This window comes from Scophthalmus maximus, chromosome 6 (genome assembly GCF_022379125.1).
Source record: "Scophthalmus maximus strain ysfricsl-2021 chromosome 6, ASM2237912v1, whole genome shotgun sequence".
Lineage (NCBI taxonomy): Eukaryota > Metazoa > Chordata > Actinopteri > Pleuronectiformes > Scophthalmidae > Scophthalmus > Scophthalmus maximus.
Genome location: NC_061520.1, coordinates 19048243 through 19072716, shown reverse-complemented (window position 1 = coordinate 19072716; position 24474 = coordinate 19048243). Strand labels below are relative to the sequence as shown.

General features: G+C 44.7%; 1 protein-coding gene across 3 annotated transcripts in view; it reads left to right on the top strand.

Moving 5' to 3' along the window:
• Nucleotides 1–4477: 4477 nt before the first annotated feature.
• LOC118309720 (A disintegrin and metalloproteinase with thrombospondin motifs 9-like) overlaps nucleotides 4478–24474 on the top strand; it is a 43993-nt gene continuing 23996 nt past the window's right edge. For all 3 annotated transcript variants that reach the window (XR_004793572.2, XM_035632135.2, XM_035632133.2), the window contains exons 1-25: nucleotides 4478–4839; nucleotides 5181–5581; nucleotides 7073–7235; nucleotides 8883–9220; nucleotides 9927–10010; nucleotides 10138–10262; nucleotides 10442–10482; nucleotides 10594–10699; nucleotides 11673–11819; nucleotides 12472–12613; nucleotides 13003–13107; nucleotides 14116–14261; nucleotides 15176–15357; nucleotides 15490–15626; nucleotides 16434–16551; nucleotides 16733–16828; nucleotides 17758–17924; nucleotides 18058–18187; nucleotides 19123–19249; nucleotides 19347–19557; nucleotides 19669–19833; nucleotides 20517–20678; nucleotides 21365–21484; nucleotides 23315–23422; nucleotides 23505–23672. Coding sequence is in view for 2 of the 3 variants with exons in the window: in XM_035632135.2 (XP_035488028.2) it covers nucleotides 4743–4839; nucleotides 5181–5581; nucleotides 7073–7235; nucleotides 8883–9220; nucleotides 9927–10010; nucleotides 10138–10262; nucleotides 10442–10482; nucleotides 10594–10699; nucleotides 11673–11819; nucleotides 12472–12613; nucleotides 13003–13107; nucleotides 14116–14261; nucleotides 15176–15357; nucleotides 15490–15626; nucleotides 16434–16551; nucleotides 16733–16828; nucleotides 17758–17924; nucleotides 18058–18187; nucleotides 19123–19249; nucleotides 19347–19557; nucleotides 19669–19833; nucleotides 20517–20678; nucleotides 21365–21484; nucleotides 23315–23422; nucleotides 23505–23672 (3786 nt within the window). In the remaining variant the exon portion in view is untranslated. The remainder of the gene's footprint in view (nucleotides 4840–5180; nucleotides 5582–7072; nucleotides 7236–8882; nucleotides 9221–9926; nucleotides 10011–10137; nucleotides 10263–10441; nucleotides 10483–10593; nucleotides 10700–11672; nucleotides 11820–12471; nucleotides 12614–13002; nucleotides 13108–14115; nucleotides 14262–15175; nucleotides 15358–15489; nucleotides 15627–16433; nucleotides 16552–16732; nucleotides 16829–17757; nucleotides 17925–18057; nucleotides 18188–19122; nucleotides 19250–19346; nucleotides 19558–19668; nucleotides 19834–20516; nucleotides 20679–21364; nucleotides 21485–23314; nucleotides 23423–23504; nucleotides 23673–24474) is intronic.

The following is a 24474-nucleotide window of genomic DNA, read 5'->3' as shown; positions in this document are numbered from 1 at the left end:
AGCATGTGTTCCGGGTACAATTTATTTGCCTGATGTGCAGGGGGCGTGACAAATGCGACGAGAGCAGACACAGCGGGCAGTCTTTGTCGAAGTGGGTTGTTTGACGACGTGTTGGTGTGTCCCTACCTTAAGTTATGTGATGACATGGAGTTGTCACATGAATATATGGCTCAGGACAGAAATTTGAAAATGGATTCCTTCATTGATCAGTGACAGATTTTTTTTCAGTTTTCAAGTCAGTTTTGAAAACGTATTATTCATCCCTACTGGGGGGGGCTGTAGCTAATCCCAGCTAACATTGGGTGAGAGGCGGGGTACACCCTGGACAGGTTGCCAGCCTATCGCAGGGCCACATCCAGAGACAAACAACCATTCACACCTACGGTCAATTTAGAGTCTCCAATTAACCTAACCCCATTCTGCATGTCTTTGGACTGTGGGAGGAGGCCGGAGAACCATGAGAGAACCCATGCATACACGGGGAGAAGATGCAAACCCCACAAAGAAAGGCCCTGGTTGGTTTGAACCCAAAACCTTCTTGCTATGAGGCGAAAGTGCTAACCACTACACCATCGTGCAGCCCTAACCCTACATGCATTTTATTGAATTATTAGTTAACGAAAGGAGATTGGGGTCCACCTATGTAAAAGGTGGGAACAGAAACCTGCGATTAAACGGCCGGGGGCTAAATTATTATGAAAGACCTTAGTATTAATAAGCTCCGACCTTCATTCATTCATCTATGATGAATCCTCGCTATTCCCAATCCTGAGTCTCTGTGTCGGAGCCGCTGTGCAGGGGGCGTGGCCAGCTCTCACAGAGACACTCAGCTAATCTGTGTAATGGTGAGAGAGTGAACGACCCTTACATGAACAAAAAAAATGGCTTAAGCAAGTGTTTGCTAGGCAAAACATTTTCTCCAAATTCATCTCCAATGTGCCTGTGTTAAAAATGTTCAGTTGGTCGAGTTTAACCTACATCCGTTTTATGTTGGCTTATATTGCATGTTTATCTGCCATCCAGTGGAGATTTCTCATGTGTGTAATGCGAAGGCAGAAGTGAGTTTGACTGAGTCTTCGATTAAGTGGTCATGAAGTGTTATATTAGAAGATGGCTGGCATAAAAAGACAGTTTGAAAACTGCTGATAGTCAGATAAGAATGTGTTAAGTATAAAAAAACAAAGAGGAATTGACTGACAAACAGTACTGAGAAATGCCTATAACTTGTCACCCTTGATTAGGCCTGGGTGAAGTCCCCTTTAATATGCATATTTCAAGGTTTGCATTCTTAAAAGCTCCCTGATTTATGAAGTTATTGACATCAAGCCACCTCTCATGTCACATCCCCTCACAGCTGTTAGTTTGTCGAACAATCCTTAGCTTTGGTGATTCTGTTTTGTAGTTTGTTGTGTTCTGTTTTATTCTTTCCCCCCTTCTTTTTCTGTCTCCCCTGCAGCTTGTTGGCAGGGGGCGTGGCTGGTTTCTCCAGGGCAGCAGACGAGGCACACCTCAAACCGATTCCACTCATCAACCCTACTATAAAAGCCTGGTTTCCCCTTCACTACTCAGCCAGAGTTAAGAGTCTCACTCGGTCTGGACCGATGTCACAGTGTGTTACAGTGTTGGCTGTAGTTTTCTTCCTGTGAAGTTTTTTCTGTGATAACTCATCTGTGATTCTTTTCTTTTTTTTGTGTCCAGACCATCGCTGTGTGCCTCGCTGCGTCTTTGTTTTTTTTCCAAGTGCTTATCTTTAAGCCAAGATCCTATACCAGAGAATCAGCCCACGCTCTGCTTCCACAACTGGCTTCTGTTTTTGTGGATTTTTGGACCATTAAACACGTTTGTCATACTTACATGTGCCAGTACACTGTTTGGGGTCCAGACTCGAACCAACAGAATTATCTGGCCAGCATGGACACCGCAGAGAATGAGAGGCTCAGGAAAGTTTAGTTTCCCAAGGTGCATTTGTATAGCAACATGGGCAAGCCATGCATAAAGTGGATGGAAATGTTTCCCGTGCTTACCACCAGTGTAGCCAAGCTCGGTGGCCGTATGGACCAAGTCTCAGCACGCCTGAGCACACTTTCGCCGGCCGACGGCGCTCCAGCTCCAGTGTTTGTGGACAATCAGCCCAGCCATCCCTGTGAGCCCTTCATCCCCACACCTGTCAGGTATTCAGGAGATTTAGGGTCATGTAGTCAGTTCTTGCACCAGTGTTTTCATATTTGATCAACAACCTTTAACCTATGCTACTGATTGAGCTAAAGTGGCTTTTTTTATGAGCATACTGAGTGATAGAGCAGCAGCCTGGGCTCTAGACATAAGTAACGGTAAATCAACACTCCTTCATTCTCTGCAGTCTTTTACAGATGAGATGCATAAGATCTTTGATCACCCTGTGAGAAGAGAGGACGTTGTCAATAAGCTCCTTTCACTCAGTCAGGGTTCAAAATCTCTGAGCATCCTTATCAGTGAGCATTTTGCTTTAATATGCATAATTTAAGGTTAGCATTTTCAATAGCTAAGTCATTTTGAATTTATTGACATAAAACCACCTCTTATATGTCTGTTACATCCTGTCACATCTTTCACAGGTGTTAGTTTGTGAAAAAAGCCAAACCAAATTCCAAAGCATCCATATCAATGAGCGATTTGCCTTAATAAGCACATTTCAAGGTTTGTATTTTCAATAGCTCACTAATTTTTGACTTATGACATCAAACCACCTCTTATATGTCTGTTACATCTTTCACAGGTGTTAGTTTGTAAAAAAAGCCAAACAGAATTCCAAAGCATCCATATCAATGAGCGATTTGCCTTAATAAGCACATTTCAAGGTTTGCATTTTCAATAGCTCACTCATTTTTTAATCTATTGACATCAAACCACCTTTTATATGCTGTTGACATCCTCTCACACCTTTCACAACTGTTAGTTTGTGGAAAATTCCAAAGCATCCATATTAGTAAGCATTTTGCTTAAATATGCATATTTAAAGGGTAGCATTTTCACTAGCTCAGTCATTTATGAATTTATTGACATAAAACCGCCTCCTATATGTCAGTGGCATCCTCTCACACCTTCCACAGCTCTTACTTTGTGAAAAAAGCCACAAAAAAATCCCATGGCATCCATATCAGTGAGCATTTTGCTTTAATATGCATATTTCAAGGATTGCATTTTCAATAGATCAGTCTCTTATGAATTTGTTAACAACAAACACCCTCTTATATGTCAGTGGCATCCTTTCACACCTTTCACAGCTGTTAGTTTGTGAAAAAAGCCAAAAGAAATCCCATAGCATCCATATCAGTGAGATTTTTGCTTTAATATGCATATTTGACTCTTCGCATTTTCAATAGCTCAGTCATTTATGAAATTATTGAAATCAAACCACCTCTCATGTGTATGTGACATTCTCCCACAGCTTTCACAGCCATTCATTTGTGAAAAAGCCTTAGTTAATCGCTCAGCAGCCTTGTCAGTGAACAGTTCGCTAAATCATATTCATATTTGTGCACTGCTGGATATAATACTGCTGATACCGATATTGATACTTGAGTGTTTGAAAAATCAAATTTTCAGTTATTTTTCACATAACACAAAACTAGATCTTGTAAATTTTAATGAATGTGTTTGATAACTTACTACAGTGCATACAAAGCTGGAATTTTTTCAGTTGGCACATGAATTTTTCAGTGCTCTCTAGTGGACAGATAATGCAATGGCCACATTATTTTCTCAAGTAGCTCCAACCTGGCAGGTGTATGTTACACTTTCTTAATACTTATCGGCTGACACACACTCTGATTCAACCACCGTATTTGCAGTGAGCTAATATGAGAAGAGTTATCGATATACTGTACCGGATGTGCCTAGTTGGAATATATCTTAAAAAGTTAACATTGTTAACAGTGTATTCTGTCTGTTGCTCTCTCTCTCTCACTCTGTGTGTGTGTGTGTGTGTGTGTGTGTGTGTCTGTCTATCTTTTGGGGGTAGACTGGATAGCCCACCCTTTGATCCTCCCCATAACAGCATTGTCCTGCTGAGGAGACTCATGCTCGTAAAACCATCATTCCCACAAAATACCTTTTACAGCACCTACTAAAGACCTCACATCACTACTGTATGTGACTCTGCTGCTTGCCACTTTGCATTTTGTCACTGTGATCCCATGCACTTCTGAATGCAGCTTTGCCCAGGTTATCTTGCTTGGGCCCAGGGCAGGCATGTGGGCCCCACCTCGCTGCCACGGTCACCAAACTGCCTCTGAAAGTTTCCAACAAAGTTGTTGAAAGTAGACGAGCATGTCAACCACATGCATGGAGTTCCTTCTCTGGAGCCACCGAGTGTGGCCATAGTAACACATCATACCACATCATCCACAGTGGACATGCCTGTGTGACCATCCTCGTCCCCACAGTATATAACGGGAGTGGCTTCACTGTAGTACCAGTGTACTCTGTCTGGCCTGGTTGAGCCCGCCCCTAGCTGGGGAGAGAGCTGGCGCACGGCGGAGCACATCGCAGTGAACTGTTTGAGCAGCAGTATGCCAGGGACTGCGCGAAGCGCTCATGTCCCAGCAGTGTGCTTCACCGCCCAGAGACCATCTACCCAAGAGTCGGGGACAATAAAGTTGGATGAGGCAGGCGGACCGGAGGCTCGAAGCCCGGAGTGACCGGAGGAATACAGTATTACCACAGGACTGCAGGCTGCCGCACTCCTCTGAACGTGGACAATCATGCATGTGCTCTTCTGGGGCTTGGGGTTCCTACTATTCCCTGATTTGTTGAATGTAAGCGCGTCTACGGGGAGATTGCTTTTGAATTCAAGCACAGGTATGTATGGGTATGTCGCTCTGACAGCCCCCCGCATGTTTTCCCTCTCACGGAGCTCTTTTCCAACGCGGGGGGGGGGGGGGGGGGGGGGGAGGCACAGAATGAATGAGTTGCGAGTTCAGCCAGGCGCATTACTTGCAGCTTTCCAGATACCCAAAATTCACCGACTGTAATTCCCTTGCAATGCTGTTCCAACTGTTTTTATTTCCCCAGGAAAGGAGACGCTGCTGTCTAAATCATGATCTGTCGATTAAACCCATCGCGAATGTAATGTGCACTAATCCCACTGGACTGCCACTTAATCGCATTATTGATGTGATTGTTCTGCCTCCATTCACCAGGGAAAGAGGAGGTCGGCGCGTACGAGATTGTTACGCCGGTGCGAGTGAATGAAGCCGGTGACAAGTTTCCAACCAGTGAACACTTCAAGAGGAAAAGGCGAAGTCTGGACGAGGGCACCGGCAACAGCACGGATCACTGGGCCTCGTCAGATATCCACTACAGGATATCTGCTTTCGGACAGAACTATCACCTCAACCTCACGCTGGATTCGGGATTTATCGCACCTTTCTACACTGTGACAATACTTGGAGTACCCGGAGGGGACAACGTAACGGATTTTGCAACAGATGGGGAGGAGGAGGAGGAGGAGGAGGACACGGAGTTAAGGCACTGCTTCTATAAAGGACACGTAAATGCACAAGCAGAGCACGCCGCGGTCATCAGCTTGTGCGCCGGACTGGTGAGTTTTTACGCACGGTCGGACTGCGCGATGACTGTACGACCGGCTGCTTTACTTTTCCGCCAGGGGTATTCAGGGGGCATTACTGCTTATACAAGGCTCGAAAAGCTGCCTTACCATCGCCCTCCTGCCACTATTATTGTTTCTGTTTTTCAAGCTTTCCCACAAACTTGCCTGGTTTTAGTCGATCGTGCAAATATCCAACCTAGTCCCATACTGCGCCTCAAAACACGTTTCTCAGCAGATTGGACTTGGAATGTTAACAAGAAAGGTTACAATTTCGGACATAGTGGAGTCTTCAAAAACAATTAAAGACAAATACTGTAGACTGCATGACTTATTACATGTGGGGGGGATCCAGTGGTTTTGAGAGACTACAGCTATTTAAAAAGCGAACGACTGTATCAAGTTGCGAGAAGTCCATTGGCTACAGTCAAGTCTGATGAACAGTCCACATCTCACTCCGGTGCCTCACACCGGTCTCTCGTAGTCGGTGACGTCTTGACGTAGTAAGTACAGCGCGAGTACGGGTGGTACTGACGTCATCACGAGTTGGCCCCTATCCCAGGCCCGGATGAGGCCTCAGTGTTGGAGCAGGACAAAAGTGCACTCCGAGATCATACACGGCAGCCGCAGTGGGGAGACAGTTAAGAGTAAAGGGTCCATGTGTCACGAAGATGAAAGATTTAATGCAACTGCGTGACAGCTTTGCTTTTGGGAGTTGAACTGACATCCATGGGCACAGTTATTGTCGAGCAGGCGGTGGTGCCGGTGGCCTCAGTTGCATTTTCTTTCCGTACAACCTAAGATAATGTGACAGGTCTTTGCACATGTAGCCAAATGTAACGTTTTCTAATCGTGTTTTGTCACGCTTCATCAGCAGGGATTGTAGATATGACTCACGTCAGCTGCCAATGCCGATGAGCACCAAGGCCCATGTGCTCGGCTTGGCATATGCCTCATCTGTAACGTCAAAGATCTCCAAATTAACCATTCACACCAAGCACGCCACGTTGAATATATATAATAAGGCTTTCTGCATGCTTGCACGGGACACGCACATTGCTTTACCTGATAGGCGTCACAGTACAGTACACACTTTTATCCCTTTCTTTCTGATTTGCGACTATTCTCACATGCATGCAAATTCACCTATTTCACCTTCTTTTTATGAAAGCCCTCGGGTTGTTTCTAATGAGTCGTGAATGAGTCACATTCCACTGTTGTTTGCTGTAAATATATTTTTTTTAACATATAGTACATATATACTCATTGGAGTGCAGTTGGCAGCTCACTGATTTAAAAAACAAACAACAAAACAGTTTATCTTTGAATTGTATATTCCCCCTGGTCCTGTCTTTGTCAGTTTTGCAAGTTCTCTCCATGTTTGCTTATGTTGAGTCCTAAAAAGGAATAAGCATTTACAGAAAATAGATGGATGGATGAAGACTAAGTGCAGTGCGTTTTTTTTTCTCTCTCCCTGTTATCCAGCTTGGCACCTTCAGGTCTCCAGATGGGGAGTATTTTGTGGAGCCCCTACACAGCTATCAAGGAGAACACTATGAAGAGGAACACACAAAACCTCATATTGTTTACAAGAAGAGTGCACCTAAAAAAACCACATCTGGGGAGAACTCAGCTTGTGACACTTCAGGTATTACCCGATGCACGCATGCAGTTTACACAGAGAGGGTGGTTACAAATATACACAAACATGCACGTGTAACATTGATGCCTCTACACACGAGCGTGCAAACGCAAACACATCCAGTGCTGTAGGGAATATCTGCTTCAGTCAACACACTTTCTACCTGACAAGCACAATGCTGCTTCTCAAAATGGACCTCCCAGGGGCTATGAGTCAGAAATCATATACTATATATATGTCTGGTTCACGTGTGTGTGAGTGCATTTGTGTTTTCATGGGAGACTTGCAGATTGTGAGTAGAGAATTTGCTTTGTCTGTAGGTGTACATGCATCAGGTGACCTTCAACTTAGTTCCCACAGACATAAGTTGGCATAATCATTGCATCACCCCAAAGTCTCCACTATCAGTCTTAACAGGAGCAGATTACGTAATAGTAGCTGCCCTTATTGAGCTATTATTTAGTAATTGTACCGTTGTTCTGTAGGATCAATTGTAGGTAATCTGATTAAAACAAGCAAAACCTTTCAGTGTGTCTGATATTGAGGGAGATTTTGAAAGACAAAGCATAAAAAGAAGAAAATGACTCTACACAATTATAATAAAACTGAGACTAATAACAATGAATACATCTTCCAAGCAAAAGTGATATTAGATTAGGTCGTATGAAAAATGAACCGTGCAACTGTTATTTACCATCCATTGTGATATGGTAATAAAACAGCACTCTATGATTTGTACATAGTAGGCCACAAATAGAAATGTTTCCACGCCTCAAAGTGAAACATTGGTGTGAAACTATCTTGGCCCATATATCCTGTCACAGTCTGCACAGCCCAGCGGCTGCAACTGCTGCCGAGTATTGAGGAAGCCTTCCAACTCTCACACAGGAAAAAATCATTTTGGAAGTTCACCCTTGTATCATCCCATCTCAGTTTACTGGCTGAACTTCCTGTTGACTCTTGTACTTCCTCTGCCTCTGTGATAAGACCGCCGGGTAGACCCACTGCCTTGAACATGCAGTGTAAATTGTATAATGGCAAAGTGATGCCAACTTGAAACTCTTAAATAATAAAAACTAAGAAAACATTGGTGCTCTGCCGGTGGTCCAAAAAAGGGTGATCTGCGTGTGCTTTGGGGGAAATAAACAAACAAAAAAGTGACATTCAGCTGTTCTTTTGAAATGTTATGATTAAAATCAGACTTAATTCCCCTCCGTGTTGAGAAGCCAGTTTTTGGACTGCTTTCTTTTGGTATGTGTGCTCCATTTATTTTATGGCTGGGTGCCAGGTTTACCTAGCCTGAACTCTTTGCCCCCTTCTCTGCCCTCTTTTCAGGAGAGGGGAGAGAGATAAAAGGCACTCCGGGCCTTGTTCATGTATCAACCCACTCTTTGAGCAACAATAAACAAAAGAGACAAAAAGAGGCAACAACATATATTAACAACACCCACTTCCAGGCAGCCAACGCACCTCATTCATCTCCATATTTGACGACACAGGCCGCAACCATAGCTCAATTGTAAACACGTCCTCGTTGCAAACATGGATTTATACCGCGTATTTTGTTCTGAGTCAATGTATTTCCCATCAATCCTGCATCTTTGTATATTTACACATGCCCCAATTCCTTCTGGCTTCTCTCTCTCTCTCTAGGACACAAACACAGACAGAAGAGGCTCAAGCGGAAGGGAAGGCCAGCGGCTGGCGTGACCACTGTGTCCAATGCAGCCCCTGTGGTCAGCGCTGGTATATTCAGTGACGTGCAGTCACTGAGTTCCAGCCTGGTCGGCGATGCTTTGCTCAGTTCAGAGAGCGGCAGTGCTGGCGCTGGACCATCAAACGACAGCAGCGGTGACTCAGGACCTCACAGGAGATCAAAACGCTTCCTCTCCTACCCGCGCTTTGTTGAAGTCATGCTGGTGGCCGACAGCAAGATGGTGGAGCATCATGGCAGCAACTTGCAGCACTACATACTCACGTTAATGTCCATAGTAAGTTCGGCTCTCCGGGACGGCTTACTGGCTGCCAGTAGAGATCGTTTGGCCGGGGGAGGTGGTTGGCGGGGAGATTGAGGTGCGCTTCCAAGTGTGTGCCTGTTCCTGCTCACGCATGAGCGGGGAGTGCCTGTGGTACATGCACACTGGTGCGCTGAACGTATTTACCTGCTCTGCTTTGCTGTCCGTGCTGCATGTTGGTTTGGCAGCCTGTGGAGGCGGGCCATTGGAGGGAAAGGGCAGCCTAGGGCAGGGGTAAACACCACTTTCAAACGGCAAAGGGGGACGAGAGGGCAGCTTAAGGGGGGGGAGCCTGTCTGACAGTTTGATGAATGTTAAAAAATAAGCTCAGGTATGTCACATAGACGGCATACTCACGGCCACTTCAAATACCAGCTTGTGGAGGCGTCTGGAGCCGAAAAGCCGCGGAGGGAGGCTGGGATGACCTATATTCTGTTCTTGGCAAAGGCTGCCTTCTCTGCAGGGGCTTAGGCCATTATCAACTTGATCCTCCAATCAACCAAATATCCCAGCACTTGCTTTAAAGTGCAGGAAGGGAGTCCATGATAGAGTCAGACAAACTTACTGTCTTATTTCAGCTGGGTAAGGTTCATGCAAATAGTGTTCCATAATAAAACTAGTCTTATCTTCAAAATGTTTTCATTCAGAGCTCTGAGGTTGTGTTTTTGTTCCCTTTATTCAGGTGTCTTCCATCTATAAGGACCCCAGCATTGGCAACCTGATTAACATTGTGATTGTAAAGTTAGTCATAATAAACAACGAGCTGGTAAGAAAACTACATTGGCTCTAATCTTCATAGTTACTAACAAGTATGTGATACATACTTGTGTACATACTTATCAAATGAATGACACCAATAATTACTTTTGTTTGTTTGTTTGTTTGTTTTACAGGAGGGTCCAGTCATTTCCTTTAATGCACAGACCACTTTAAAGAACTTCTGCATTTGGCAGCAGAGCCAGAACATCCTGGATGACAACCACCATTCCCATCACGACACTGCCATCCTCATCACCAGGTGCAGGAACAAAACCGAAATACAGTGTATACCGATTAATCAGGTCGAGTTAATCCACCCAGTGAACCAAATAACTCTTTGACTACTATTTAAATTCTGAGAATCTGTTGCATCAAATTCGATGCCTGATGGACGGATCTACTGTTGAAAGATAAACCTGAAAAATGTCTTCACCACAGACAGGACATCTGCAGAGCAAGGGATAAGTGTGACACCTTAGGTAAGTGATGTTAACTTTTTAAGAAATAACCAAATAAAATTGTATATGTTGAACTGGTGAAAAAGAAAATGACGGTGAGGAAAACTGAAGTGAGCCTGTTAACCTTTCTAGGACTTGCAGAGCTGGGCACAGTGTGTGATCCGTACAGGAGCTGCAGCATCAGCGAGGACAACGGACTCAGCACTGCGTTCACTATTGCCCATGAACTTGGCCATGTGTAAGTACAGCTTGTCTCCACTGACTGTTTACCTCAAGTACTGTCATCAGCCCTCCTCAGTGAGCGTTTTGGCTTCGGTGAGACCTTCATAGATCTTCCCAAGTCTTTCTAGGAATCTGCAAATGCCTTCCCAGCAGTTTCAGGAACCTTGCACAGACCGCCTCGTGCATCCCTCCTCTTCTCAATAACGTCTGACGCTTGTGATTGTAACTGATGGAATCTCTCCCTAGATGTGTTGCCTGCGTTTCATTTTGAGAGGGAAAAGAGACGGAAAAAAAGTCTTTAAGAATAAGAAATAAAGGAGTAAAACCTCTGGCAGTTGACCACTGACTTTCAGCAAACTCAGCATTATCCAAAGCCCCGGGTCCAGCCGGAGCTGAGGGGTTTAGCCTGCGATAGTGGAGACTGTTACAGACCTTAACAGCCCTCATCGTTTCTAACAAATGCCCTTTCTAACCACTAGACAAAAGGTGGGACTGTTGAATTCCATGTTTCTCCACATCAAGTGATGACATAATGCTTGGCGACTGCTTATAGTCCAGTGTTATACGGAACCTGTCAGGTGGGGGGCTGAGCATTTGGAGCGAGGGCTGTGGGCAGTGTGGTGCATCACCTGCCAGGATCCTATTTGTTCACCCTGCAGGAGCTTGAATGCTTGCTTGTTATGTCTAAAATGTTCTGCTGTGTCCATTGCCCAGTATTCATATGATTTTATATCATGTGGAAATGTCTAGATTTAAAACAATGTTCAAGCAAATTACATAACATAACATATTAAAAATGTGAAAATCCTGCCCGAAACAAGTCAGTATTGCAGATCACCGTAATACTCACTTTTTTTTTTTACAGCTGTGGCTAAAACTACAACCAAAAGAATTAGTATGACGAAAAGCAGATGAAAGCATTTTTTTCTTCTCTGTTAATGTAATATTATGATCGGTACCTGAGCATATTTTTCTGTTCTCTCTGCCAGGTTCAACATGCCTCATGACGACAGCAACAAGTGTAAGGAGGATGGGGTTAAGATTCAGCAACATGTGATGGCTCCCACGCTTAACTACAACACAAACCCTTGGATGTGGTCCAAGTGTAGCAGGAAGTACATCACAGAGTTCCTCGAGTATGTCATACTCTTTTCTTCAGTATTGTTCCCTACGTGCATGAGGAGTGAGGAACAGCCCCAAATAAGATATATCATGTCAAGTAGTAAGATCAAGTAACCTTGACCTTTAAAGCCATTTGACCTTTGGCCAAATGTCCTTTTCAAGAGGGCTGTATTTTATAGCCATCATAGAGATATCACAAGTATGTTTCCATAAACACAAAGACATACAGAGTGTGTACTGAATGCAGTTGCTCCACTTTTTGTAGAAGCACAAATAAACTCATAACTTCTCTGGGCTGTTGCAGCCTCTAGCCTCGCTTCTCCCAAAGGCTCATCCATCCATTGAGACAAATCAGGGAACAACTGCTCTAGGAAAAACGATATATGAGAGAGTGTCTGGCAACTATCCAACGTTCTCCCTGTGTAGCCCAACTCTACATCTAGACCAATAGCTTCATACACACAGATCAGCCACAACAGTAAACCCATTTTATTGTTGAGGCTGACAGTTGTACTGTAGCTGACTGAATATGAACAGAGCAGTCTGTACAGTATAGATATGTACAGAAGAATGACGTCTCCGGCTGTACTGAGTGTGTTTCCTGTCTGTGTCTCTTGTTTTTCTCTTTTTTTTCTTTTAAGTCGTCTTATTTGTATTCCTTAATAGCACAGGATATGGTGAATGCTTACTCGACGAGCCGGTTTCTCGGCCGTACGGTCTCTCGCAGCAGCTGCCTGGACGGATATACAATGTCAATAAACAGTGTGAATTGATATTTGGGCCGGGAACGCAGGTGTGCCCTTATATGGTGAGTGGAGCCAGTGTGCTGAAGCTGAACGTGTTGCACATGTGGGTCTGTGGGGGGAAGCCTGTTGTGTTATCAGCTGAATTTGAAGCCCTCCAAGTCAATTGCTGTGTTTAACGACATACTTATAGTTCTCTCTGAGATGTAAGCAAATAAAAATGAATGAAATGAAAATGTAAGACGTTGTTTTGTAATTTCTGTTAACTCCTTGATGGAAACATGGAATCAAGCTTGAATCATAACATTATACCATGAAGTTATTGTATTTTTTTTATCTTGAATTCAGGAGTTTTTTCTGAAATTTCAGTTTTAACATTTGATTTATATCTGTGTGTGTGTGTGTGTGTGTGTGTGTGTGTGTGTGTGTGTGTGTGTGTGTGTGTGTGTGTCAGACTCAGTGTCGGAGGCTGTGGTGCACCAGTCCAGAGGGTGCCCAGCAGGGATGCAGGACCCAGCACATGCCGTGGGCAGACGGCACTGACTGCTCCCCTGGGAAGGTGAGTGCCATATGGAAATGAAGACAGATGCTAAGACAGAGGTTGTTTGTAGGAGCATTGGGGGGGGAAGTAAATGAAGAAAGAAATGGAGTTTTGACAATAAAAAAATGAAGCAAGAAAGTTTGGAATTGAATTGCGTTTTATTAGAGAAGTTTGGCATGAAAAGTCTAAAGGGAAAAACGTGTGAAGTGTTTTAACACTCCACGGGAAGGCCACATTTTATCCATTACATTATGGTTTAATACTCATATGGTTCGGTAATGTGAGCTGACCGTCCTCACTGCAGTTACTTGTTTTGATCTTTCAGCTTTTGCACTGACTCATGACAATAAAATTGTTCACAGGCGTTTTAATGCAAAGAAATGACAAAATGACAAAAGAGAAGTTTCCAAAAATTTGCCAAGAAGCAATTTGCCAGTGACGTGTGGCGTGAGGTTGTGAGTGATATTCGCTTTTGAGGTGACTGTCTTAGTGTAGCTTTTAATGAGGACTTTTCCACTAACCCCTTGTTTCCTGCCACTAAGACTGAGAGGACATGAAAGCAACAAAGAAACACACATGTTCAAGCCTTTTCGTGTTTACACCAACCCATGCCAAGCCAGAGTGCAGCATGCTAAAAACACTTAATCTGGAGTCTGTTTGTTGAACAGTGTAAGATTATCCTCCTGTTATGAGCTGAGATATATTTATTGATCTTGTGTGTGACGTCTTCCTGTCTCCAAACACGACACAGCCATGAAATGTCTTTTTCCGTTTCTCTTTTTTCCATTTGCTCCGCTGTATAATTTCTCCCAGATTAGCATCAAAGCATGGGAGCGCAGATAGATGTGTTGCCAGTTTTTACGGATAAGATTTCATGCGTTCACTCCCCCTGATCCGTGCCTTTTAAAAAAACAACCTTTTTCTGTTTTATGCTGTCCTTTTTTTTTGCTTTTACTTACCTCCATCTTTCCCTCTGCTCCCATTCTTCTGTCTTCTCTCCTTTTTCCTTTTTCTCCCCCATTGCAGCACTGCAAACATGGCCTGTGTATAGCCAAAGAGCAGGACGCCACACCTGTGGAGGGGGCCTGGGGAGTTTGGAGCCCATTCGGTACCTGTTCGCGGACATGTGGCGGGGGCATCAAGATCGCTGTGCGCGAATGCAACCGACCTGTGTGAGCAGTCCCTCTCTTTGTAGTTATGCATGCCTAGTGGACCTTGTCTCCATCTTAGCTGCCAAAGTCAGTCTTCCATAGATCAATCTTCCTGGAGGGAATTCTTTCCATAGCTTGTGTTCATCGAGACTGGCTCTCAGGGGGAAGGTCTTACGGGATTTTTTCTGATAAATACAGAGATCCAGGAGTTATCTTGAATGTTGCCTTTCATTCCTGTTTATAGGACAGATCGAAGAATGGGGCATAATTAAAATGAATTTCCATTCGTAGAGGAACATTTGTTTTACTAAAGTGTCTATCTTTTGGCCATTTACAGGTTCATTCTTTTATTGTGGGGGTCTACCAGAATTTGTTTACATGTTGTAATGTTCAAAATACACATTTTTCAAACTGTACGCTGCCGACGCTTCACCCTCCGTGTAAAAGCCCCTGATTGGTCAGCTGGCCCACTCTTTTGTGAGACATAATGATGCAAGTTTAGATCGTCAGTGAATTTCGTGACTTTTCTTCCATTGTTTGTTGTTCTTTGGTCAGAAATTGACAGGGAGCGCACTGAAATTTAAGACAAGTGTTGGAATCTCACCAAAAGTCTTTACGTATAGTCTATGTTTCTGTTGGACCAATTCGAGCCACACTAGCTTGTACGCGGGCATGTAATCTGTTACTTGGTGATGTAGAGAGTTTACAGAAGAAGAAAAAAAACAGGAATGTTAGTCATTTCGGTGGGAGAGAAGATCTCCCTTCGCTGGAGACTTTGACATTGGTAACTTGGCGGACCTTTTACATGCACAAAACAGTTTCAAAACGCTAAATGGGGGGGGGGGGGGGGGACCCCCAGAAGCATAATAGACGGCACTTAAAAACATTAAATTAGATCAACGTTCATCCATTCACTTCTTTGATTTCACTCCCAGGCCCAGGAATGGAGGAATGTATTGCGTTGGTCGCCGGATGAAGTTTCGTTCCTGTAACTCTGAGCCCTGCTCCAAGCAGAAGAAGGACTTCAGGGAGGAGCAATGTGCCGCTTTTGATGGCAGGCACTTCAACATCAACGGTCTACCTCCAAATGTTCGCTGGGTGCCCAAGTACAGCGGAAGTGAGTCACTGGCATTGTGCTAGCTCTTTCTTCCAGCCCTCCCTCCCAATTCACTAATGATCAATAGCTAGAAGCTTTGCATTGGTTTCTGTTGGTATGAAGTGTTTGTCTCTCCCTTGCCTCCTCTTTCAGTCTTGATGAAGGACAGGTGTAAGCTGTTCTGCAGGGTGGCAGGCAGCACGGCCTACTATCAGCTCAGGGACAGGGTCATTGATGGCACGCCGTGTGGACCTGATACCAATGACATCTGTGTCCAGGGCCTGTGCAGGGTGAGCTTTAACTTCACAATGTTCTCGCTTAGCGACACCTTTAGAGTGGATATGGTCATTTCTGCATCCTAACATCCAATATTTTCAACAAGCAATTCGATCCTTTTTTCTAAACCAGAATGTGTTTATGTCCCTTACCCCCATGACAGAAAGGTTTTTAGTCTGAAAGCTTGATTACTAACATACCCTGCACATCAGCATGCATCTTGAAAGAAGCAGCGGGTTGCTCTGTGTACACTCTGAACCACACACAGTGTTTCGGTTAGATTGTGGTTCAATACGTTTCCCTTCTGGCCTTCGCATGCAGATTTGGATCTGTGCTGTTGCACTAAGGCTAAGCTCTTCATTCTTGATAGAAAATAAAAAAGGTCTCTTGCTACAGCCAATTATGTGAGGGAACAGCCTATGCCATTTCTTGTGTTTGTTTTCTTTTGTTTTTTTGTGAAGAAAATTTATTTCAGATGGGTGTAACTCAATAAGTTCTTATGAAACTATTTCAAGGGTCAGTGGGTTTGATTTTGTCTTGATAATCAGTATTTCATCAAGAAATAAATAAGAAAGGGCCAAGTGGAACAATTTATGTGACATGTTAATATTGCAGTATTAAACTCTTTTGAAACTAGAGTTAGTGTCTTTGAAAATGTTTCTTTGTAGTGTATGGCATCTTTGTTCAATGTCACACAAGTCTATCGTCATTTTTCTCTCTCACCATTATCCTCTATCCAATCCTCTTTTCTTGCTTTTCAAACTTCTCCTCCACTTTTTTATTTTATTGACCCCTTCCCCTTCTACCTCTTTACCGAACAGCAAGCGGGCTGTGACCATGTATTGAACTCTAAAGCCAGGAGGGACAAATGTGGCGTTTGCGGAGGTGACAACTCTTCCTGCAAAACGGTGGCAGGCACCTTCAACATTGTTCGCTATGGTGAGCTACAGTTCCTTTAATCCTGCCCTCACTTCACTCTCAGGCAAATGTTTTATTGCCTCAACACATTTTTATCTGTGTTTGGTCGTCAGAGTAAACACTGGCAGTGGAGCTCTCGTGTTGGCTAGGCACAGAGCGTGGTACATTAATGATTTAAACAAACTACACATCCCATTTGCAGGCTATAATGAAGTAGTGCGAATACCCAGCGGTGCTACAAATATAGATGTGCGTCAACACAGCTACTCAGGGAAACCAGAGGATGACAACTACCTCGGTAAGACATCCAACATTTTGTTTTAAAGAGTAACAGCTGTTCATACTTTGCAATGTGCCGTTGAAAACACTACTCCAAGCTGCATCTTTGATCTCCGCCTGCCTGGATGACAGCGTTCAGAATTTAGTGTAAAGGGAGAAGTAGGCCTTCAGTGTGTATGCTCACATGTTCATGTGCCAGAACTTGGCCTGTGGGAGCCGTTCCAGCAAGGTCAATTAGTTGATATGGGCTCCATTCCACAAAGGTCAACTTACAGTATGTGTCTGCATGTCTTCTAATTGTCATTTTATTTCATCCTCTATGCGTGTTTGTTCTCCCGTGAGCTTAAATATATATCACCCTGCAAATTTCTGAGTGTGGTTTTCGGTTGTCATCCTTTCCTGTGTGTACAGTATACATTTGCATGTATTTGTGTATGGACAAATGCATACAGTCGAGTCATTAGGGGCCCAACCTGGGGACACTTGCAGGAACGAGGGCCACTGTACACAGCATATCAGTGTAATGTGTGAAATGGCGAGGAAAGTAAAGGCAGGAAATTAGCTCCTTAATCGCATTAGGGTGAAGGAGTGCAGCGGACGGGCTGTTAAACAGAACGGGATGCCCCTGGATGGGACTTCTGCGGGAACAGAGGATTATTCGACCCCAATACCGGCTTGACTGCTGGTCTCTGCACGTGCCTTACTGTATGTCTGACAATTTTAGCCACAGCGTTGCTCAGCTGCACTGTCACATGCCAAAGTCATCTATCCTTTTTTTATGTTTTTGTTCACAAAACTCTTCACTTTTTTTTTTTTTTTTGCAGTTTCAAGTTTTGTACCAATCAAGCAACAGCAGTTTGATCTTACGATTGAATCTGACTCATCGTAATGCTCAGTTTCAGTGGGACCAACCACAGCGGGTGACTGTTGTTTTCTGTCTCCTTGCAGCCATATCAAATAGCCGTGGAGAGTTCCTGCTTAATGGAGAGTTTGTGGTCAGCATGTTCAAAAGGGAAATCAAAGTGGGAAATGCCGTCATCGAGTACAGTGGCTCTGACCATGTCATCGAGAGGATCAACTGTACTGAGCGTATCGAAGAGGAGATCACTGTCCAGGTAAACTGTCATGAAAGCTTAGTGTGCCATGCAGAAAATGCAAAGCTCCACTTGTTTAGATGCTGTAGCATGAGTAAAACCCTTGAAAGGTTCTGTATTATAAAACATACCACGTTGCATGCATTTTCCGCAGGTGCTGTCTGTGGGGAACCTGTACAACCCAGATGTCAGGTACTCCTTTAATGTCCCTATAGAGGACAAACCTCAGCAGTTCTTCTGGGATGCCTATGGGCCCTGGCAGGAGTGCAGCCGCCTGTGCCAAGGTGAGGGGGAGGCACAAGGGGTTGGCAGGGTGAGACGATGGGCGTGATGAATGGAGTGGTGAGTGTAGGGATGAGATGAAACGGAGAGAGGAAACTTGGGAACTGCTGAGCAAGAGGCATAGAGGAGAGTAGATTTTTTGGCTAAACTTGACAAGCCTCTGCTAGACCTATAGGTTTGGAACAAGTGATTAAAGCTCAACTTCATAGTGGGCTGGGGCAGATTACCTTCTTTGGCATGAGCATGGATATGTCGGAGTGTGTGGGTGTGCAGAGGCGGATTGCAGGTAAACTCAAAAACCTGCCATGTGTTATGACTCAAACGCGTTGTTTGAGAAGCTCTTCCTCCACTTTTTGACACTGCCCTGCTTGAGCGACCAACAGTAAATTCCAAAGAGAAACCAGTGAGTTCACACAGCAGGATGAAAGGCGAACTATGTGATTCCCTCAGCACCTTTGATTCTCTGATTTATTTGGCTTTTCTGCCAGTCTGGGACACACTAAGCTCTCGCAGGGCTGAGCTGCAAAACTTAGTAACATGAGGTACCGATAGCGAATCCATTTCTTGGAGCCACGTGACGTTTAAATCTCTCTCTACCCTGCTGCACAGAAGGTGCATTGTGATTTAGTGCAGGGTTGTCAGCACAAGAGCCAAGGTGAAGCACACACACATAGCTGCTGGTATTCACAGCGAAGCTGTGATGATCTATATTGTGCTCGAGCAAGCTGCGCAAGATAAGTACTTGCAGCAGCATACAAATGCTCGGGTCAGGCAATGGAAGGTAGAGCAGTTTCATTTCAAGATTAACTTATGAAGCCATAGATTACAACTCTTGTCAATAATTTCTGTGAGCTCCCTGTAAATTTCTTACCGAACAACAACAAACAAAGTCACTAAATTCACAGACTATCTAAACCTGCATCACTGTGTCTCATAGGAGAGCGAAAACGGAAGATTCTCTGCAGCAGAGAGTCGGACCGGGTGGTGGTGTCAGACCAGAGGTGTCACGGTACAGCCAGACCAGCTGTCATCACTGAGCCCTGCAATGCTGAATGTGAACTCAGGTTTGTATAACCAAAAATAACCAGCCTTTAGTGCCTGTGTGGACCAATCAACGACTCTTTCTTCACTTGGCCATTTACCCAATCCCCCTTCACACAGGTGGCATGTGGCCCGCAAGAGTGAGTGCACAGCGCAGTGCGGTCTGGGATATCGGACCCTAGAAATATACTGTGCCAAAATCAGCCGTACAGATGGCAAGATCCAGAAAGTTGATGACCGCTACTGCAGTGGTCAGCGCAAACCTGATGACAAGGAAGGTTGCCATGGAGACTGTAACCCCGGTGGCTGGGAGTACTCATCTTGGTCAGAGGTAAGATAGTTGTAAGAAGTATGGGATTCGTGTGAGAGTGTTTGTCAAAGTTCATCATGGGTTGTGTAAATGTGCTAACGACTGCTGACGTTCACATTTATTCTGACGCAGTGCTCCAAGAGCTGTGGTGGGGGAACACGCCGACGAGGGGCAGTGTGTCGAAAGGCAGCTGAGGCTGGCGGCGATGAGAGCAAATGCAGTCAGAGGGACAAGCTGACCGTCCAACCCTGCAATGACTTTCTCTGTCCACAATGGAAGACTGGGGACTGGTCTGAGGTCAGTGCGGTTCTCGTTGTAGTCTATTTGCCCTTAAAGGAAGAGCAGTCTGATATCGACTGTACAGTGTATATATTTAGTGATCCTTACAAAGGAGATGGACGGGCTGAGGAGATGAATCTTTACATTGAAATGTTAAAGAAACATTTCCTTACACTGGTGTTTGTGTAGCTGGGATAACGTAGTAACGTTACGTAACGTAGAAACAGACCCTGGTGTGAATACTGTAGTTTTGAGCCAGCAATGATCTGGGTCAAACGTAAAGTCCCAGTGTTGACCGTGCATGTCTCAGCTTTGGGAGAGTTATTCTCCTCCTTCCACTACAGTGAGTGTTGGGAAATTGGTGATTGCAGGGTAGGACTGTACTAACTGTTGCACAGATTACACATTGTAGAGCAAGAAGCTTTGGACTGCATTCCAGGAATATTTTAAATCTCCCATGTGGTGCAGCTACTGACACTTAACTGTATGCATACTGTGCGGACTAGACTCAAACAAAAAAGAAGCACACAGTCAGTTTTGTGGTCTCTTAAAATCACCCTTTGTTTTGAATTCTGCATATCCTGCTTAACACATCGAGGGATGTCTCTCTGTCGTAGACTTGTATTTCAAGGGCTGATAACAAGCAGGGTGTTCATGTTTCATACTGTGTACATATCTAACCTGCAATATTTATCTATCAGTGCCTCGTGACATGCGGTAAAGGTTACAAGCACCGTCAGACGTGGTGTCAGTTTGGTGAGGACCGTCTAGACGATCGCTTCTGTGGCTCATCTAAACCTGAGTCAGTGCAGACGTGCCAGCAGCAAGAGTGTGCCTCTTGGCAGGTTGGACCCTGGGGACAGGTGAGTCGCACCTTTATCACATGCAACGCTTTCAAAAACTGTTCCAGCAAGATTTGTCGGGTTGGTGCTGATGTGGTGTTACAGCTGATGGCCAGATGGTATATTAAGCCAATGTTCTCATTTATGACTGCACCTTTTCGCTGAGCACAAACTGCAAAGTTAAATATACAAAAGCCAAGGATGATCTGGGTAGGCGTGCCCTTGTACAAAGCTTTGTATAGGTGAATGCATACAGTAGATGGTGCCTGACATTTTTGTGCCCCCACCCACATCAGAGGATGTGTGCATGTTAAGGTATATTTGAAGTCGCTTAATGAAGCATGTTCAAATGGTTGTTGAAGTTGCCGCCACACAAGTTTGACCTTGTTTCCCTGGAGGCAACGAGGCAGAAGAGAACGCGGGGTAGTACCCTCTGGAAAGGACAATGCTATATATATGAGCTATGGTTCCTCAGGAAGTTGACTTTTGATTTTTGTTCTTTATTTATCTGGTTGAAACTTATGTAGGACTTGAAATACCCTTTTTTATATTTGAAAAACCTGGTTTACAGTTTTTTAATTCGTGTGTGTTTGGGTCTGTTGGTCTGTTTTTTGCTTTCCTTACTTGTATTTCTTCTCTGTTTGGTCTTTTGCTCACTGTTGCTTATGTTTCCCCACCACTCAGTTTTTTCCCCTCTTTGAACCCAGTGTACTACCTCGTGTGGGCCAGGCTACCAAATGAGAGCTGTGAAGTGTGTGGTCGGCTCTTATGGTGCTGTCATGGATGACACTGAATGTAATGCTGCCACCCGACCCACTGACACCCAGGTATGGTTATCTTGCTTCCTTCTTCCTCTCTTTTCTCCCTCTCTCTAGTATCTTTGTTTTACTTCTCTTAACTTCCCACTGTCTCTCAATCTCCTCATCGCAGTAACAGCAACAGTTGTTCCATAGCTGAGAGTCAAACTGATTCATACTGTGAGAAAAGAAGAGAGAATCCATGTTTACGCACACTGACACTCAAAACAGACAGAGATAAGCACACATTGCGTTTCCACCTGGACTCAATAAAGCGTTGCCGTCTGATCCAGTCTGCTCGGGAGGGAAAGACAGAGGGGGAGGTTGTACCGGCCTCACCATACTCACATAGGGACACACAACTATCTGCAGGGTTATTCTTCAGAGAAAACTTAAAGAAGTATTTACTCTTTGTTTGGGTACCCTCATTTCAAAGCATCCTTTGGTTGTGACAGCTGTTCTTGAACATGTGTCTACAGACCTTGAAATTATAGAAATCATAATTCAGGGAAAAAAAACACAAAAGTCACATTCAACAGATGAGATGAGATGAGATGAGATGAGATTCAACTTTATTGTCATTACACATATACAAGTATAGAGTAACAGATGTTATTAATATTACTAATATACAGAGCAGGTTAGTTGAAATGTCATGCTACAATTTCAAATGAGGTCTATTCTCGTCCACTTACTGGTAGCGCAGACTGTGAAATGTGATGTGTGATTATGTTTGTCGTCGAAATCTGTTTGTGTACAGGCACAGAAAAAACAAAGAAACCTATTTTGAGCTGAATTCTAGTTTTGTTTGATCAGCTTGGGGCGCAGACCCATTTTAGAGGGCTGAGCACGCAGACTCAGGATGAGGCCCCCCTCTAGTCGAAGCGGCTCTTAATTCCGGTGCCTGGGCCGACAGAGCCAGTGACCCTGAAGCAGTCGCCCCACCTTGTTGTGATCCTAACCAGTCAGCCATGAAGTGGGCCAACAGGCCTCCTGTCCCACTGCCGACAGCCACCAGGCAATGCTTAGAAAAGGAGGGAGCGGTGGACGGATGGATGGTTGGATGGAGTTCTTTCTCAGTACAAGGAGAAGAGAGGTGGAGGCAAGAGATGCTTTGCTCAATACTTCCTCTCATAGGCTGAACAGTGAACACTGTTTAGGTCTATTGTCTAATTTGTACAACTACAGCCTTAAAAGCTGCAGTATGAACGCTTCAGCGCTCAAACTCACGTGATCATTAGAAAATCTGTGGTATATTATTAGTTCATGCATTTAAAATGTGACTGACATGAAGCGAGTATAGAGCTACTTCACGCACTGCCACAGGGCCTATTTGTTGCTATTGGGTGGCAGAGTGTGGAATGTGGAGCCTGCTCAGATCCTGTGTGACCTGATTCAGGCCCTCATTCCTAGAGACTGGGGGTCAGAGGGCACCAGAGGGCATGAGGGGAAAAAGAGGAAAGGGCGGAAGGTGAGGGACAAGGGGGTGGATTAGGGGTGGAGTTTACAACCACGCCAGCATGGGCATTGGAGCCCTGAATACCACTCCACTGTGACCTGTTATGACAGGGATCAGGCCTTTATGCTGAGTGGCTTACTGCCACAATCCATAGTTTGAACTGACGGGGCGGACCCTGTTAATGTTGTTTTGGTAAGGTGGGGGGAAAGGGTTGATGGGAAACACAACCGCTCTCAAATGTAGAGCTGAAGGAATAAAGTTTAAGTTGTTAATGACGGTCCCATGTCAGAGGAGCTATCTCTGATATTCATGGTATTTTGTGGTCAGGGACAGATGTTGTTACAGTATATTCACTTTGTTAATCACTGCATGAAAGGGTGTTTGTGTCCTTCCTTCCACAGGACTGTGAACTGGCTCAGTGTCCCAGCAGCCACCCTGTTCCCCCAGGGACAAAAGTCCCCTCCCACCAGGCCCACAAAACCCAGTGGCGGTTTGGTTCCTGGACTCAGGTTGGTTGTGCTGACATATCCTCAATCCATTTCCCCTTCTTGTTGGTTTCCAGCCTCTTAACCTGTCTCGTCTGCACACCAGTGTACGGCTAGCTGCGGCAAAGGTACGCGGATGCGCTATGTGAGCTGCCGTGACAACCAGGGCGGTGTGGCAGAGGAGTCGGCTTGTGCCCACCTACCAAAACCCCCTGCCAGAGAGGTGTGCTCAGCAGTGGCCTGCGGACAGTGGAAAGTGCTGGAATGGACAGTGGTAAGAAAAAACCATTTGCTATCATTTATTCAGTTGTATCTGACCCAGTTGTCATGCGTCATCTCCAAATGACAATGTGTATATACAGATTCAAATCAGTGGAAATCTGGAGAAGAGTTTTCCTGTTGAACAATTAAGTATTTCCCCTCAGATCTGCATCTTGTTACACTGACGGACAGCACTGTTGATTAACCTAAATTGTGTCATCAACCGTGCCATCCAGATGTTTTTCTTCCTGCAAGTTTAATTTCAGTATACTTTACAAGATTTTTCACCTTGGCAGCAGGGAGCAGGGATGTGGAGACAGGGTTGCAGCTGGAAGGCAAATGTCTATCGTATATTCGACATTTCGGTCCTCGCTACTTTAATGGGCTGTGTGAAGGTTAAGAATTGGTTTTAGGATTCAGGTTAAAGTAGTGTCGCAAGGAGTGTTCTCATAACTTTAGAAAGACCAAAGTGTGTGTACGTGCGTGCCTGCCTGCGTGCGTGCTTGGGTGCGTGTGCGAGAGAGAGAGAGAGAGAGAGAGAGAGAGATTTTTTGGGGATTTTTAAAACACAATGTTTATTAAGGTTTACCAGAGAACATCATGGTCCTCTACAAATGAAATGAGAGAGGGAGAGAGAGAGAGAGAGAGAGAAAGAGAGAGAACTGAAGTGAGCCACTCTGCAGCTGGGAGATGCAAGGGGCTGTAGTGAGGGGCTCCAGTCTTGTTTACAGATGTTTCTCATCACAATCCTGGTGATACAGTACAGTTAGACTGCAGGTCTGGTCACCACGCACACACGTGCACACACACAAACA